Source organism: Tympanuchus pallidicinctus, unplaced genomic scaffold (assembly GCF_026119805.1).
Source record: "Tympanuchus pallidicinctus isolate F22 unplaced genomic scaffold, pur_lepc_1.0 scaffold9, whole genome shotgun sequence".
In the NCBI taxonomy this organism is placed as follows: Eukaryota; Metazoa; Chordata; class Aves; order Galliformes; family Phasianidae; genus Tympanuchus; species Tympanuchus pallidicinctus.
In genome coordinates this window covers 13,632,413-13,648,638 of record NW_026294813.1, presented here as the reverse complement: position 1 = coordinate 13,648,638, position 16,226 = coordinate 13,632,413, and the positions used below count along the sequence as shown (strand labels likewise).

The 16,226-nt window shown below is 39.5% G+C and overlaps 1 protein-coding gene across 2 annotated transcripts; it reads left to right on the top strand.

The window, feature by feature from the left end:
* Positions 1-915: 915 nt before the first annotated feature.
* Positions 916-15,728, top strand: TARS1 (threonyl-tRNA synthetase 1). 2 transcript variants are annotated; one of them, XM_052670557.1, is made up of 19 exons: positions 916-1,055; positions 1,593-1,673; positions 2,397-2,587; positions 3,141-3,264; positions 4,399-4,520; positions 4,658-4,775; positions 5,533-5,597; positions 5,678-5,756; positions 6,315-6,461; positions 7,323-7,421; positions 8,096-8,262; positions 8,809-8,971; positions 9,060-9,197; positions 9,928-10,005; positions 12,576-12,676; positions 12,757-12,861; positions 13,503-13,575; positions 14,257-14,371; positions 15,300-15,728. In XM_052670557.1, exons 1-19 carry the CDS (start codon positions 1,035-1,037, stop codon positions 15,446-15,448), a joined length of 2,136 nt encoding a protein of 711 aa, XP_052526517.1. In that variant the 5' UTR covers positions 916-1,034; the 3' UTR covers positions 15,449-15,728. The 2 variants fall into 2 exon arrangements, with proteins under 2 accessions (XP_052526517.1, XP_052526519.1); XM_052670559.1 differs by lacking the exon at positions 916-1,055 and having other exon boundaries at positions 1,591-1,673; positions 2,479-2,587.
* Positions 15,729-16,226: the final 498 nt, after the last annotated feature.

Sequence of the window (16,226 nt, the reverse complement as noted above, 5' to 3'; positions counted from 1 at the left end):
AATATTTTGATTAAATACTCCCAAGCTCCAAAGCATTGCAGTAGATTAAGGGGAAACATCCTACACGTCTTTGTACACCAGGAAGCAGAAGGGATGCCAGGCAGCCAGTGGACAGAGCTGTATTCCTGACCTCTGATTTTGACTCTTGTGAGACTCCTTCCAGTAAGAACTATGTCTGAAATTTTTGGAAGTGTGGAATTTTGTAACCAACGTCTTTCCTATGCCCCATCACTTGACCAGACAAACCTAAGGCCTTCAACAGGATTCCACGTGGAATTCCACGGCCACGAGAACACACTGAGAAAAAGCACATTTCCTAAATGAAAATACTATTTATTTTCATATAGAAAATACCACTAGGGTGAGGAGGAAGGCTGCAATAGCAAGAAGTTGTGCATGAATACCACAGCCTTTTCTCAGAGAAAGAAATCAGAGACCTCCAGCCCTTGCTGACAGCAAGTGTCCTCCAGACTGCACCTTTCTGCCCAAGCTAGGATTTCTTCAAAATGTCTATCAATTTTTTATTCTTTTTTTTCTTTTCTTTTTTTTTTTTTTTTTAATTGGGAATCAGACTAGTCAGGTCAATTCGATTTTTGTCTCCTTTGCAAAAAAATCACTCAAATTAATTAATCTATCCTTAGCAGATTCTGAGGCTGAGACCAGGTGAGCAGAGAGAGAAGCAGAGAGAGAAGCAGACCCCAAAGCAGCCTCCTCCCCGTGGCGGCGCTCCATTGCCCCGCAGCCCTGCCTCGAATCTCCCCGACGGAGAAAAGACAGCAAGACCGCAAAGGGGGTGGGGATGGGACGCCGCCCCGCTTCCCGCCCTCATGGCCCCCAATGGCACCGCCGCCATCTTCCGCCACGCCCACGCGGCCGCCTGGACACGCCTCAGCTCCGGTCCCGGCTCGACTCGGCTCGGTCCTATTGGCTCGGCTCGGTAGAGCCGCCCCCGGTTGCATCAGCTTCGGCGGCCGGGCCGCGCCTGCGCGGCGTCGTTGCCAGCCTTTCCCACCCACCCCTTCCACGCGGCGGCCATGGCTGGCGCTGACGGGCAGGTGGGCCTCGCGCCGCGATGGGGCGTGCGGCGAGCAGCACCGGGGGGCCGCATGGCTCTGCGCTCCCTCACCGCTCCCGGGGCCGTGCTGAGGCGGGGGTTCCCGGTGGCAGGCCTGGGGAGAGGCGGGCAGGCTCGGTCCTTTTTCCGTGAGCCTTCCATGAAGCCTCCGGGGTGCTCGGGTCTCCGGGAGAGGGGGGTGGGATTGGCTGCGTACCGGGCGGGCTTCGCAGGACTGTGCCCCAGTGTGTGGGGTTAGGGTAGAGTGCAAGAAACTGCTGGAGGATGAGGAGATGTGTGTGTTTCATGATGTAGGTTACATATTAGGAAGAAGTTTTTCACACAGGGTGGTGAGGCATTGGAACAGGCAGCACAAGGACGATGTGGATGCCCCATCCCTGGAGGCCAGGCTGGATGTGGCTCTGGGCAGCCTGGCCTGGTGGTTTGCGGCCCTGCACATAGCAGGGGGTTGAAACTGGATGATCTTTGTGGTCCTTTTCAACTTAGGCCATTCTACTATTTCATGATTCTCTTATAGGTAAATGCTGGGGAAGAAAAAAAGGCCGACTGCGGGAAGAAGAAAATGAAAGAAGCATGTGGTGATGAAGGGCGTGCAGAGGTGAGCCCATGTCAGGCCATGGGGTGTTGAAAGATGTAGTTTTTATACTGTTGACTGCTGTATGTCACCCGTCTGATTCATTCATCTGCTATTGCAGTAATTCCTTTCCCTGCTGTTTCTTAGTTCAGCAGAGTTTACCATGAGGTGGCTTTGTTGCTCTTGACAGCAGGTTATATTCTTGTCAGGGGAGAGCAGCTCCGGTTTCTGTGGCTGCTGCTCCATGATGCAGCCAGCTGGGGATCCCACCAGCAGCAGGAGATAGGCAGCAGGTCTGTGGGGCGATGAAAGCCTGCCAGAGATGCTTTGCTGCTTCCGTTTGTGGTTGGTGTGAGTAAACAGTGGGCACAGAGCTGCTGGCCAGCTCTGAACTGCAGCCATCTGCACCGTGGTGCCTGCACTGACAGCCTGACGTCAGAGCAGGACCTGTTCAACAAGCTTTTCAAATAGTTTTTTTTCCTTTTGTACTGTGTTAAACTAGCATTTGCTACAAGTTTAAGCATGGGGTTAATCTAGTAGTTCATTAATATATCTTATGCATATATTAAACAGATGCACTGTGGTATGTATAATATTACTATGTCATTGTGATAGTTGTCTGTTAAGGCATAGCACGCGCATAGCTGCAGACAGTCACATAGGCCTCTGTGATATGTATATGCTGTTCACATTCTTGACATCACATGGTATTAATCTTTTGAATGTACCTTTATTCTTTATGTGTAGCTAAATCCTTGGCCTGCATTTATCAATGAGCGCTTAGAGATGTACAATAAACTTAAAGCTGAGCACGATGCACTTCTTGCAGAGCGAGCTGCTAATGATAGTAAACCCATTAAAGTTACATTACCTGATGGCAAGCTGGTTGATGCTGAGTCCTGGAGGACTACACCTTATCAAATTGCTTGTGGAATTAGGTATGATTCTATCCTATTATATGCTTAGTAATTTTTAGACTGATCTACATCTGCAAATTGTGGCTGTGATCATTAACATTAGCAAATGCAAAATTAGTTTTTGTGGACCTGGGTAAGATGATTTGGGTGATGTTTCAGTTGACTTCTAGAGTGAGCTAACATTAGAAATGTATTTTGCTTAATTATACTTCTATGGCATGGGAGATACCTATCAGAAAGAACCCATTTCCAGCTGACTCGCATATCTTGTGAGGTGGATTTGAACAATGTGTGCTGGACACCCTATCAATTAGAATTATGAAAACTGTTTGATTCCTAGAGGTGAAATACCACCATTTTATTATTATTACTAATTAATGTCTTAATACTTTGTCATTGGAATCTGCTTTGTTTTTGTGATTTGGAATCAAGGAAAGTGTTTTTGCCTAGAGGAACTGTAGAATGACTGCATTAGGAACAGTATCTGATAATTTAGTGGAGCAAATTTTGAGTACTTCTGCTTGTTGATTTTAAACAATTATATACTATGTTTTTTGTTTGTTTTTTTTTTCAGTCAGGGCTTAGCTGACAACACTATTATTGCTAAAGTGAATAAGATGGTTTGGGATTTAGACCGTCCTTTAGAGGAGGATTGCACCTTGGAGCTGCTCAAGTTTGAGGATGAAGAGGCTCAAGCAGTGAGTATCTGCTAGCTAAAATTTGTTTGCTTTTAGATTTGCGTTAAACCCAGCCTCCAGCAGGTGCTAGCATCTGAACTGTGCTCAAGGGAGGAGAGAGGGAGGGGAAAGATACGCTGTGGAGGTACATCTCATTTTTTGTAATGGTTCCTTAGGAAGACATGGTATTGAGATAATGTATAGTCAGTGTATTTGTTATGAAGTGTGCTAACTGTTGCTGTAGTTATGCAAAGTGTGTGATATTTACAGCCTTAATGTTACGTAAATCTTCTGAACCAACCACTTTAGCACTGGCTGTGCGAGCAATGATGGGTACAGAATTGCTAGTACGAATATCAATCTGCTGAGTAAGTTGCTCTTGTATTTTTTCTATATACTGAAGTACATATTTTCTTTTGGCTACTCATTCATCTAAGTGTGGATACCCAGTGAATTTGTAAATTCAGTCTTTTAGAAAAAGTAATTTGATTAAGAAACTGCAAATTCATTGCAGCAGAGATCCTGTGTTCAAATGTAGGATTTTCATGCCAACTAAATGATTACTTCTGTAATACTGATCTACTGTTCTCTGACTTGTGCAAGTAAAAGCAGAGTTAAATCTTACAGGTCAGGTCTTACAATCTTAGCTTTAATTTGCTAACCCTTTAGGTGCACTACAAGGTAAAGAGTAGTTTTTTAGCTTTAAACTGGTTTTATATCACTGCAGGACTTCCCATACTTTTAAATGTTTGTAGGACTGTGGCCTTGTGTTGCAAATGCACCTTTATGTTTATGCTGTGTGTCAGCAGAGCCAATCAATTGCAGTTGATAGAAAAAAAGATGTTGGATTAGTTTATTGACTTCTAGACAAATCTAAATCATTTCAACAGAGGCTGGAAAGAAGAATTATATGCTTTCGGTTTGTAAAATTAAAAAAATCCAGTATTTCTTTGGAAATACTGGAGCTTAGGATAGGAGTATTTCTGGGCAAGTCGTTGATGTTCTGAAGACTGCTATAATATGAGGTCTGCATGAAGTACCCTCAGAAGCAAGCGTTCAGAAAATATTTTATTTAAAATATTCAGAAATGTGTTGTGCATATTTGGACTTATTCCCTCCCTCCCCCCCCCTTTTTTTTTTTTTTACTTCCATTAGGTATACTGGCACTCAAGTGCACACATTATGGGCGAAGCTATGGAGCGAATTTATGGTGGATGTTTGTGCTATGGACCACCAATAGAAAATGGATTTTATTACGACATGTTCCTTGAGGATGGGTAGGTTTTATATATTTTTTTCTTTTTTTAGCAACTGAGGGAGACGATGGTTATATCAAAGCCTGGGTTACTTGCAAACAGATGAGAAATCACAAGTGCAAGTGAGAGTGTTGTGCTCTTCTGCTTGTTTATTTTAGAGGTGTATCAAGTAATGACTTCTCTGCTTTGGAAACGCTGTGCAAAAAGATCATGAAGGAAAAGCAACCCTTTGAAAGACTGGAAGTTAAGAAGGAAACACTACTTGAAATGTTTAAGGTAAGTTGTTCTTGAGTGTTGTTAGCACACCATGCAGTTACACTGAGTATCTGTAACTTTAGCCACATTTTCTGTTGTTCTGTTAGTGATAGAGGAAGGTCTTTCAAAGTCGTTTTTGAAGATGTGTTCTTACAAACTCATTTGTGATATTTTACCAAAAAAAAAAAGTAAAATTATCATTTAGATTCTCACAAATAAATCGATTTTTCTCCAGCTGTGAAAATTGTACTGGGTGATCTTGGCAATATGTTTGAATCGGCGTTCTTCATTCATTTTCCACAGATGTAAATTTGCAAATGTGCACTTGTATTACATTGGCTGTGGTAATATGGTGTGCTGATACTGAACTGTGTATGCTGGTGCATTCAGAAAGCTTCATAAAATATTTTAAGGATGAGATTATCAAGCAAGAATAAATTTTTTTTTTCTTTTTTGTAACTAGCTGTAAACAATTTCCTGACATTCTTCAAATAGAGGTTACTCAGTTTTTTCTATTAAGACTCTAAAGAGAATCAGTATTGTTCAGAGTGGAAGAGGCCTTAATAGGTCTTCAGTCCACTCTTGTGGTCTGTGTGATCACTGAAGCTGGATCAGGTTCCTCAGGTACTGCTTGCTATTCTGTTCAACAGGAGCACCATGTTATAGAGCAAAGTGTCTTTTGATGTACTGTAGCATCGAGTTTGCAAAAAGCCTAAACTGCTGATCAGCTATACTGCCTAACAAGAAGTTAATAAATGTGTGGTTCTCTTCTTTTCAGTATAACAAATTCAAGTGTCGCATCCTGAATGAGAAGGTCAATACCCCAACTACAACAGTATACAGGTAATTATGCATGCATAGTATTACTAGGTATAATTTGCTATGATTCAATATACTAAACAGATGTTTTTTTCTATTTTTAGATGTGGTCCCTTGATAGATTTATGCAGAGGACCTCACGTTAGGCATACTGGCAAGATAAAGAGCATAAAAATTCATAAGGTATGACTGAAACTATTCTAGGCAAATGTGTTAATTGACATGTGTTGCTGTGTTTGGGCAGTACAGCAGTAGATTATCCAGGAGCATAGTGTGAAGTGGATAACCTGGCCATAAACTCAGTTTAACCAACTGGCAAAGGATTGTGTGCTATAAGAAATAGATGGCCAGGGACATCATTTCCAGCACATCTTGGGAAGTGGATATGGCTTAATTCTTGGTTGGGATGTATCAGTGAGAGTTCTTGTTTTAGCTTAGCTGATGGTTGTGGCTCAGTGTGAACAGAGCAGATGAAATAGGATGGCTTCAGAGGGAGATAGTAGACTTGAGGAAGAAAAAAAAAAAGGACCACTTAGGGCCTGAAACTGGTTTTTACAATTCAGCTCTTCTTTGTACATTTCTTTTTTCACCACTGTGTTTTTATAATTAAAAGTGTATTCATGCCATATTTATATTGAACAGTAATTTGTTTAATTATGTGTGCCTTTTACAACAGGCAAGAGCAATAAAATGTGTAGGCTCTTTCTTTTCTTCATTGTTTCATTTATTTTTTGTGCACAGAATTCATCTACTTACTGGGAAGGCAAGGCTGATATGGAATCTCTCCAGCGAATCTATGGAATTTCATTCCCAGATGCAAAAATGTTGAAGGAATGGGAAAAATTCCAGGAGGAGGCTAAAAACAGAGATCACAGAAAAATTGGACGGGTAAGGCATTCTGTATGGTAGTATATTTTACAAACATAATGCATACGTAAGCTCACAATAGAACTATCTCACACACAGCATATACTTGCTGACACAGCTAAGATGCAATGCAGCTGTATTTTCAGTTGAGTTGCAAAGTCAGGTTCTTTTCTGTTTAAAAGCGTCAGAAGTCCTACAGCAAATGATGCAGAGCAAAAGCCTCTTCAACAGGTTAACCAAGATATTATATGAATGCTTTGGCATGCAAGACCTCTTTAGTCTGCAGGCAGTGCTTATTCTTACCTGGGTTGCTGCAGCCTCTTCACTCACAGTTTTGCCTTCTTTCTGATCTTTAGAATCTATAGTACGTTTTGGGGTTGAGTTTTTCTGGTTCATTAGTTCTTCATTTTGTTTTTTAGATGGAAATCCACGTCTTATAATTGGTAGCTTTGAATGCTATTAAAAGGTCTACTGCTTGGACATCAGGAAAAAGAACAGAGTACATTATATGCAATCTTGAAGCATATGCTTAATTTTTCACAACATTAGCCAATTACAGTCCAAATATATAGTTAATATTTACTTCTGCAGCTCTAATTATTCAAATATTTTTTGTCAGTGGACAAGGGTGCTGTGTGCGTGCAGTTAGGAATTGCATATAAACCTGAGTTTTTGGGGTATTGATAGTAGAATAGAAAATTAAGTTTTCTTCCTGTATTTGTAGTAATGGGGATACAAGTACTAGTGAAATGCAACTGGTCTATTGTTATTTATTTATTTTATTTTAACCCTTGGTGGTGACCAGTAGTAACTCATTTGTGAATGTTTATTGAGGAAAAAATGGCTGCGCAAGTAGTAAGTTTTTCCTGTATTTTTCTGCAGGATCAAGAACTCTTTTTCTTTCATGAGCTCAGCCCTGGTAGCTGTTTTTTCTTACCAAAAGGAGCTTACATATATAATACCTTAATTGAATTCATCCGGGTAAGTAATGTCTTTTGGAGACTGTCTTACAGAAGGAAGTGCTTAACTTCAGAAAAAATGTGGAAGTATACAACGATGTAACATATGAATTGACTTGAAATGAAGGGCTGTTTAAGCTCCCCACATGTAAGCTGTGTAACTGAAGGAACCTGGTTACTTACAACTGGGGTTTTAACAATGTCTGCCAAATTATATTTTTATTGCTGCAGTTAAAATAGTGATAATGATGACTCATGATAGAGCTAAGCTCACTCTACTGTTGTTTCACTGATCCTTGTTGATTCTACTCAATAAGTGTTAGACTTGGACTTCTTCAGCTAATTATTAGAAAAATGAGGAAAAAAATCCTGATCTACCTGTTGCAAAATGTAAATATCTCTGTGTCTTATTATTAGATGTTTGGGCTGCAAAGTAATACCAAGTGTCATGGAATGATTAGAGACTGCTGCTTTGCTTGGTTGGAAGGAACTTGTTCTTGCTTACAACAGAGGAATTTTTGAGGGAAGGGTGGTATGCTGCCATTTCCAGCTTGTTTTTCTTTTTTTCTTTTTTTTTTTCTTTAGTGGTGGACTCTATAAAAGTTGTGCTTGCTATTTTCATGACTGCAGATCAAAGTCTGAGTACCATTACTTTCATCTGCTCATTGATTATTTTATGTACTGGGTTTATTTTAGAGTGAGTATCGAAAACGTGGATTCCAAGAGGTTGTCACTCCAAATATTTTCAACAGTAAACTATGGATGACTTCAGGGCATTGGCAGCATTACAGTGAAAACATGTTTTCCTTTGAAGTGGAGAAAGAAGTATTTGCTCTGAAGCCTATGAACTGTCCAGGACACTGGTAAATGCACATCATCTTTGCATTGGGTTTTCTTTTGATTTAAAAAAAACAAACAAACAAAAAAAAAACCACAACAACAAACAAGTAGAAAATCACAACTAAAAATCCTTGTTAGGAGTGTCGTAATTATGACTGTTATTGTGAGCTCTCTCTACTGGGACCCCAAAAATTGCCTTTTTTTTTTTCTTTCTATCATTGCAGTGATTCTGTTTCAGAACTGAAGCTTACCTTGATGCTGCAAAATCTGAGTAGCCAAAGTGGCTAGCAGGGTATTGTCAGTTTTGGGGCAGTGTAGCCATTCAGATTTCAGTGCTCACTTCAGGAGTTGGTACTGTGACTGTGTGAGGTGGAGGAATCCTCCTGCCCATGCAAGAATATCTGATTAATTTTCCTGGAAGAAAAGATAGCTAGATACAAGTGATTATTGTATTCAGATGACGTCTCTGGCAGTGTGGGCACTTGCTTAGGCAGTGGCTGCTTCCTTTTGGTAGTTCTTTGCAGAATTTTGATTCTAGATGAATTTCAAGTAATTAACTTTTCCTTCAGCCTTATGTTTGATCATCGTCCAAGATCATGGCGTGAGCTGCCATTACGATTGGCTGATTTTGGTGTTCTGCATCGAAATGAACTGTCAGGAGCTCTTACAGGACTCACTAGAGTACGTCGGTTCCAGCAGGATGATGCTCACATATTCTGTTCCGTGGAACAGGTATGGACTACTGGTAAATGAAATAGGGTATTAAAATCAGAATAGCTGAATTTCCTGTAGTTGAGACTGTATTTCCATTCTTACGTAGATAGAAGAGGAGATAAAGAGTTGTCTACAGTTCTTGCGTGCTGTTTATGACGTCTTTGGATTTTCCTTTAAACTGAATCTCTCTACTCGTCCTGAAAAGTATCTGGGAGATATTGAGGTGTGGAATCGAGCTGAGAAGGTAAACAATCATTTTATTACCTTTCTGTATGAAAGCAAGACTGCAGCTGCAAGATCCATAAGGGTATATTGCCTTCTAGGAGGTGGTGTGGTAGCTGGGCATGAGAAATATAACTTAATAACTGTCTCTAGTTCTGGGTGGGTAATAAAATAGCTTTCTTAGTATGCTGTGTACGAACAGTATGCTCTCCATACAGAAGTGATTTCCATGTCAGAATCAAATTGTCTCTCTCCTTTCTCTTGTGTGTTTTTGATCAATTAAATAGTAGGAGAGGGGGGCGGGGGGAAAGAAAAGAGGATGAAAAGAACTAATTTTAACAGCTCTTGTGGTAAGATTTTGAGGCATCTTCCAGAAAACGTTGTTTTCATTACTAAAGCATTAGCCCTTGCAGGTACAGTATGGAAAGAAGATGGGGCATGAACAGACATGAGTAACAGGAATGGATTCTCCCTCAACATTTGCTGTGTCTAAAGAGTTCTTGCATCTTACCTAATGCTGCTTGTTTGGCCTCTTAAAAAATGTATGCATTAGTTTCAATTTGAACTTTTCTTAACCTGAGTCTCTTCTAAAACTTTTGTTTTTCCAGAAGATGAGTTGATAGGAATGTGCAGAGGTGTTGTTGCAGTAATGGAGAAATAATGAGAGTCTGGTAGTGTTAGATGGCTGCAGCAACAGGCTGACCTGATGTGAGAAGTGAGAAACACTGAATACACATATTCTTTATCTCTAGCAACTGGAAAACAGCCTTAATGACTTTGGTGAGAAGTGGGAGTTGAACCCTGGTGATGGAGCTTTCTATGGACCTAAGGTTAGCGCGTTGCAATGGACCTCTGGGCGGCGGTTTTAATTTTGTTTGGATTAAGTACGCAAAAAGTCTCACAATTCCTTTTTTTCCAGTGATGCTTCTGTAATCTTAGCATCCAGATTTTCATCTTCATAGTACAGCAGACCAGGAGAAAAAAAAATTTGAAGTCTTTGTCTTCATAAAATTATGCCAACCGTAGAATTTCTTGGAAAGAAAAGTGTTTGGCGTGTATTTGTACAGAATGTTTGCAGACATTCTGTCTGTGTACAGACAAATTCAGACAGATACCTGACCAGGGTGAAGGGTTTGTCAAAGTAACATCTGAATTGCTTTGAGGTTTTTTTTTTTTTTTAAAAAAAAAAAAAAGTAGAGAGAGATGCTTGCCGCTATTAAATACATTGTTTTTTTTTGTATCTTGTAGAGAAAATAGTGATGCTCTTGTTTTTTATTCATCATCTTCTTCATAAAGACAGCTTTTACTTTCAGCCTGCTCTGCATGTGTGCTTCCAGCATAACTTTACAGCTACATTTTTCGATGTTAGTCTGCGTTTCTGAAGCATTGGTGCTGTTCAGTTTTGGCTGGAGAATAAAGAACAAAATGGATTCTCAAACTGACAGACTGGTACAAGCAGTGATTGTAAAAGGCTTGAAAGAGGAAGGGAAAGTGTGGGTTTGCTGGTTTTTGCTGTTTTTTTTTTTTTTTTTTTGTGGTGGTTGTTGTTGTTTAATATATATGTTTAGTTATCTGGTATCATCAAATGGTGCTTTCTGGCTGAAATTGTCTGTTTTCCCAATGACCTAAATTCCTGGTTTACTTGAGAGAGAGAGAATTCTCTGTGATCTTGTCCTTTATGTAGCTTTAGTACTCATTTTACTGAGTTTACTTGTAAAACTATTTGCTGCTTGAGTTGGAGTTGGTTTATTGAGAGATATGAACAGAAGGTGGCACTGTAAGATCAGTGTGCTGTGTTAGAAATGATCATTTTGGTGATCAGTGAATGAATCATAATGCAATAATCCTATAGCATACAAGCAGGAAGAAAATCCTAAACCTGTATTCCAACTTAGGAAAAAAAAAAAAAAAAGACACGAGGGGAAAAATAATCAGTTGTAATTAAATTTATTAAACAGATTTCTGAAAAATGTTGCTTTTACTAACATGGTTTGTAGCACTGCTGGTGGGTTTTGGTTTTAAAAAAGACCCTTGCACAGTCTGTGTGTCTTGGTAAGAGCTTCCTCTTCGGCTGTAATGATGAAGAGATTTCTAGAAATTTTCTGATTTCTTTGAGCATGAGGACACAAAGCCTTACAGCATTGCTTCTGAATGTTTCCCTAATAGATGTAAATTTAATATATGTTTGTCTTCATTCATCTAGTAAACTAGTTCTGATTTTTGTCTTTGTATGCTGATTGAATCAATTTCATTTTATAGGTTGTAGGTGGAACGTTCTGTAACAGCTTATCATTCATAATGTGAAATGCAAACAAGATTTAGTAATTTCCTCAGTTCATTTGAAAGGAGGCAAATATCTGCAGGAACACTTTCCTTTGTTAACCGTAATTTACTTTAGCTACAGTACTAGGAGCAAGGGTAAGTTGAAGTGGGCAAACACATAGCCGTTTGCCTTGGTCTTCATGTGAACTGGTTGAAGTTGCATTGTTAAGTGAAGCTCTGCACTCAGGATAGTGTTTTTTGTGTTCTGTAAATGGATGATTTTGAGTTTCTACCAGAAAAAGTCATTTACAACCTTTTTTGATTTCTTTAATTGTAGCTAAATTGTGATAAGCACTGGCTTTAGAGTGCAGAACTTTTAAATGAGTTATTATTTTGCCCAGTGACTTCAGAAAGGCTCTTCATTGTCTTTCAGCACTTAACACACTGATCTCTTTGTTTGATCCTTAAGTTTGAAAAAAAAATCACATTGCCCTGCTGGGAAAATGTTGAAGAAGACGTCAAATTCACTAGATCAGTAAGGACTGGATAATACAAATTGACTGTTTTCTAGAGATGTCTTGTCTAACTTCTGTCCAAAGTGTATTCAGGATTAAAGTGTCAGATGCAATAGACTAGCTATCTGTAGTAAAGACTATTCTTAGTAAGACCATGTGTCATTAATTAATATGATCTCTATTGGTAAGTGGATTATTTAACAATACAGTGTGCATCCCGTGTTCAGGATTTTTGGAAATAAGTGCTCAATTTGGAACCAAAACCTACACTTAACCTATCCTCCTTCCCTTAATGTGCTGCTGAGTTTACTCAGTGAAAGACTCATGAAGGTCCAATGAAAAACCAAGCAAACTCGGAAAATGTTCTTGAGATATTAATTGTAGTTCCCTCTGAAATAACATCTCTTCATGTGCTCGCCCTGTTTTTGGTCTGACATTGTTTGCATCAGAATCCACAAGTTGTTTTAAATCATAATATTGTCCAAAGTGTGTTGTCCAAACCCACATATACTTTCACTGTGCTCTGTGAGTGAAGGCTTCCATCTTAGTCTGGTGAATTTATTTTCGGAGTGGCATGCTTCATCTTAAACTCTGGTAAAAGTTTTGTTCTTTCGTTTCGTAAGATTGACATTCAGATTAAAGATGCCATTGGACGCTACCACCAGTGTGCTACAATCCAGCTGGACTTTCAACTGTCAATTAGATTTAACCTCACTTTTGTCAGGTAGGCACAGTCTGATATTCTTAATTGCTATGTAATTTAACTTTTCTGTTGTTCATGTGTGTAACTAACTTTGTTCACAGCCACGACGGTAATGACAAGACAAGACCCGTTATCATTCACCGTGCTATCCTGGGCTCTGTGGAGAGAATGATTGCCATTTTAACTGAAAACTATGGAGGCAAATGGTAACATTGAAAAGTGGATTCTAGTTTGAGCAAACACTTTCATATGAAATAGCAATTAGCCCCAAGCATGCAATTGTCAGTAGAGTTTATTGTACTTGCTTGCTACTGAGGTATACCATAGGTATATCGTAGGCAATTCTCTCTGAATCCCTTTCCTCAGATATGAAGTAGTAATAGATACAGTAGCACGTGATAGGTGGTACCACTCTTGAACATACACAAGCTGTGTATCTCTTGCCTTGCTCTTCCAGGTTTGATGCTGGCAAAGAGTCGTTTATGTTGGTAATTTCCTTTATCTGCTGCAGTGTAGTGACCCTACTGATGATGACAAGACTCAAGTATTATTCCCAGTATTTGTTAGTAAAGAGACTAGTGGCTCAATTATGTGTGTAAAATGTAACTCTAGTCTTCAGGACAAAAAGTACTTTTGCTCACCCTGCAATTCTTTCAGACACTCTCGTTTTCTGGAAGATAAACTGTAACTGTAGATATTGGGCTGTCAGTGCCTCTGGAGCCATTCTAAGCTGCTAGCTTAATGAATCTTGTCCATAGATTTTAGTCTCATCTGCTCCTAGGTTTTTCCATTCTGAAAAATACTAAAAACTCTTTTTTTTCTTTTTTTTTTTTCTTGTTTCTTGAAGGCCACTCTGGCTGTCTCCACAGCAGGTAATGGTAGTGCCAGTGGGACCAACATGTGATGAATATGCCCAAAAGGTGTAGTATATGGTTTTGTTTTTGTTGGTTGGTTTGTTTAAGATATACTGTATTAATTGAAATACTTAGGTATTATTACTAGTGTTACTTGTCACAGGGAAATGTTCTAGATCTTTGCATGTATCATTTGTTTATTAATGTGGCAGTAAGCTGCTGAAGATGTAAATGGATTTTAAAGAGGAACTAAAATAGATGTCAGCAATTCAAATATCAGATGTTTATTTGGGGTGGGGTTTTGGTGCTTCAGGTTCCAGTTCTATCTTGCAATGTCCATCTTGCAGAGCAGTAAGAAAGATGAAGAAAATTCTCTGCATATTTGGCATTTAGCAGACTTCTCTATTTCTAAAATAGATAAATATCTAAAATAGCCTGCAAAATTAAAAAATAAAAATTTACAAACAACTTTTAATTAAGAGCTTCAGCATGCTGTTGCCATTCACAGCATCAAATTAAAATAGATACTGGTCCTAAATGTGAGGTATTCATATCAGTGCTTAGCAGTTTGTATGATGGCAGACCTCGTTTCCTACTTTGAATAGGGCTCATCTCCAAGGCTTGAGCTGATGATAGTGCACTTGATTTAGAGGGTCAGATAAGCTTGACTGGCTTAACTGCCAGGTCGCAATTAGTTCATCATCACAAAATACCCTATTGTGACGGTTTAAATACATTTTCTCCTAGGTGAGACAGCAGTTCCATGATGCTGGGTTAATGGTGGATATTGATGTAGATCCTGGGTGCACCCTGAACAAGAAGATCAGAAATGCTCAGCTTGCACAGTATAACTTTATTCTGGGTAATGTATAGTGCATTTGTTTCTACCTTATGCTGGCTGACCTTCTCAGAGAGGTTCTCTGAGCAGGCAGGAGTGTTTTAGCTCACTTTGCTCCTCCAGAGTCTCCATTCCAGATGGTCTCTCCTGTACATCTGATGAGCATTCTTTGCTTGAATGGCTTTTAGTGAAAAAGATACTTGTTTTGTGGACCGAGGCATTACTGCTGCTTTAGAAAAAGTCTCTTCTGTTTTCTGGCCAGCAGTGTGGAGACACATGTCAAAACCAGTGTCGCTTGTCACTCAGGTTGTTAACTGTGATTATGAATTTAGTTTAAAAACCACAAACAAATGATGAGAGTACCAGGAAAAACATCTTACCTGATTTAAGTCCAAATGCTGCTTCAGAGAGTTGTTAGGCAGCTGCAGCTGAGGAATCTCCCATTCAGTGGAGAAATGCAATCCTGCAGCTATCTCCAAGTACATTACATAAATCAGTAGTGCTGCACATAGAGATATGTCTTGGTATCTGTCAGTGTTTAATTAGCAAACCTTTGGACTTTGCTAATAAACTATCTTACTCTTTCTGTAAAGAACAAGCAAACTAATAGCTCTTGGTCAGGTTTTGTTTCTAATGTTTGCTTTTGCATTACTCTTCTCATTTTCATTTCCTGGCTCTCTTTAATATGAAACTGGGCTTATTCAGTTTACTTCTAGCAAAACATGAATAAATAAAGTGTATAATATACTAAAGTCTGTTGAGTGATAGAGCTATTGGCTGCTATAAATCTGAGTTGGAGTTCTTTGAAGGAGGACCTTCTAGGAGACTTGGGAGCATATGTTAGTTGCTAACTTAGAATTTTCGTTAAATATACCAGTGTTTTAAGGGAACTGGTGGGAAGAGAATTTTTTTAAGTGGTGATTTCATCTTTTTGTATCTTGGTTGTTCCTAGTTGTTGGTGAAAAGGAAAAGGCAAGTGGAACAGTTAACATCCGTACCAGAGATAACAAGGTGCATGGTGAGCGTACAATTGCTGATACTGTGAAGAGACTGCTGGAACTGAAATGTTCTCGTTCCAAACTAGCTGAAGAAGAATTTTAACGCCACCTGTTCCACCTGACGTAAAATGATTCTAGATTTCCTAACTCAGTTAACCGCAGAGTTATTTGTACAAGATTTGCAGAAGTGTTCTGTCAGAAATGCCTCTTTTTGTAAAAATCAGTTTCTCACAAACCTTGAAGTAAAATTTCATGGCCTCTAAACAATGACAGATGAAGCAAGATGAAATGACTTTCTGTGACTGCAAAGGAAAATGGAAACATTAATGGGGGATATTTACTGTGTTCTAGTGACTTAAAAATAAAATATGTTTTGATAACAACTGTTTTTCATGGAAGTTTTACAAGAAACCTCAGGCTTAAGAAAGCACATAGCAGTGCTACACTGCAGCAGCATTATGATATCTCCATTAGCAAGGAGGTGATCCTCAAAGGAGGTGATCCTCCCCCTCTACTCTGCCCTGGTAAGGCCTCATCTGGAGTACTGCATCCAGTTCTGGGCTCCCCAGTACAAAAAAGACAGGGATCTCTTGGAAAGAGTCCAGCGGAGGGCCACGAAGATGGTGAAGGGCCTGGAGCATCTCTGCTATGAGGAAAGGCTGAGTGAACTGGGTCTGTTCAGCCTTGAGAAAAGGAGACTGAGGGGGGACCTGATCCAGGTCTATAAATATCTGAGGTGTGGGGGGCAGAATGGCGAGGCCAGACTGTTTTCAGTGGTGAGTGGAGACAGGACAAGGGAAAAGGAAACTGCAGCATAGGAAGTTCTGCACAAATGTGTGCAAGAACTTCTTTACAGTGAGGTGACGGAGCACTGGAACAGG

Bases quoted from the DNA above. Each gene is read 5' to 3' on its own strand.
- TARS1 (XM_052670557.1), top strand. From the start codon at position 1,035: ATGGCTGGCGCTGACGGGCAG. The intron at 5,757-6,314 runs GTATGACTGAAA...TTTTGTGCACAG, and splicing joins AGAGCATAAAAATTCATAAG to AATTCATCTACTTACTGGGA. The intron at 13,576-14,256 runs GTGTAGTATATG...ATTTTCTCCTAG, and splicing joins GTGATGAATATGCCCAAAAG to GTGAGACAGCAGTTCCATGA.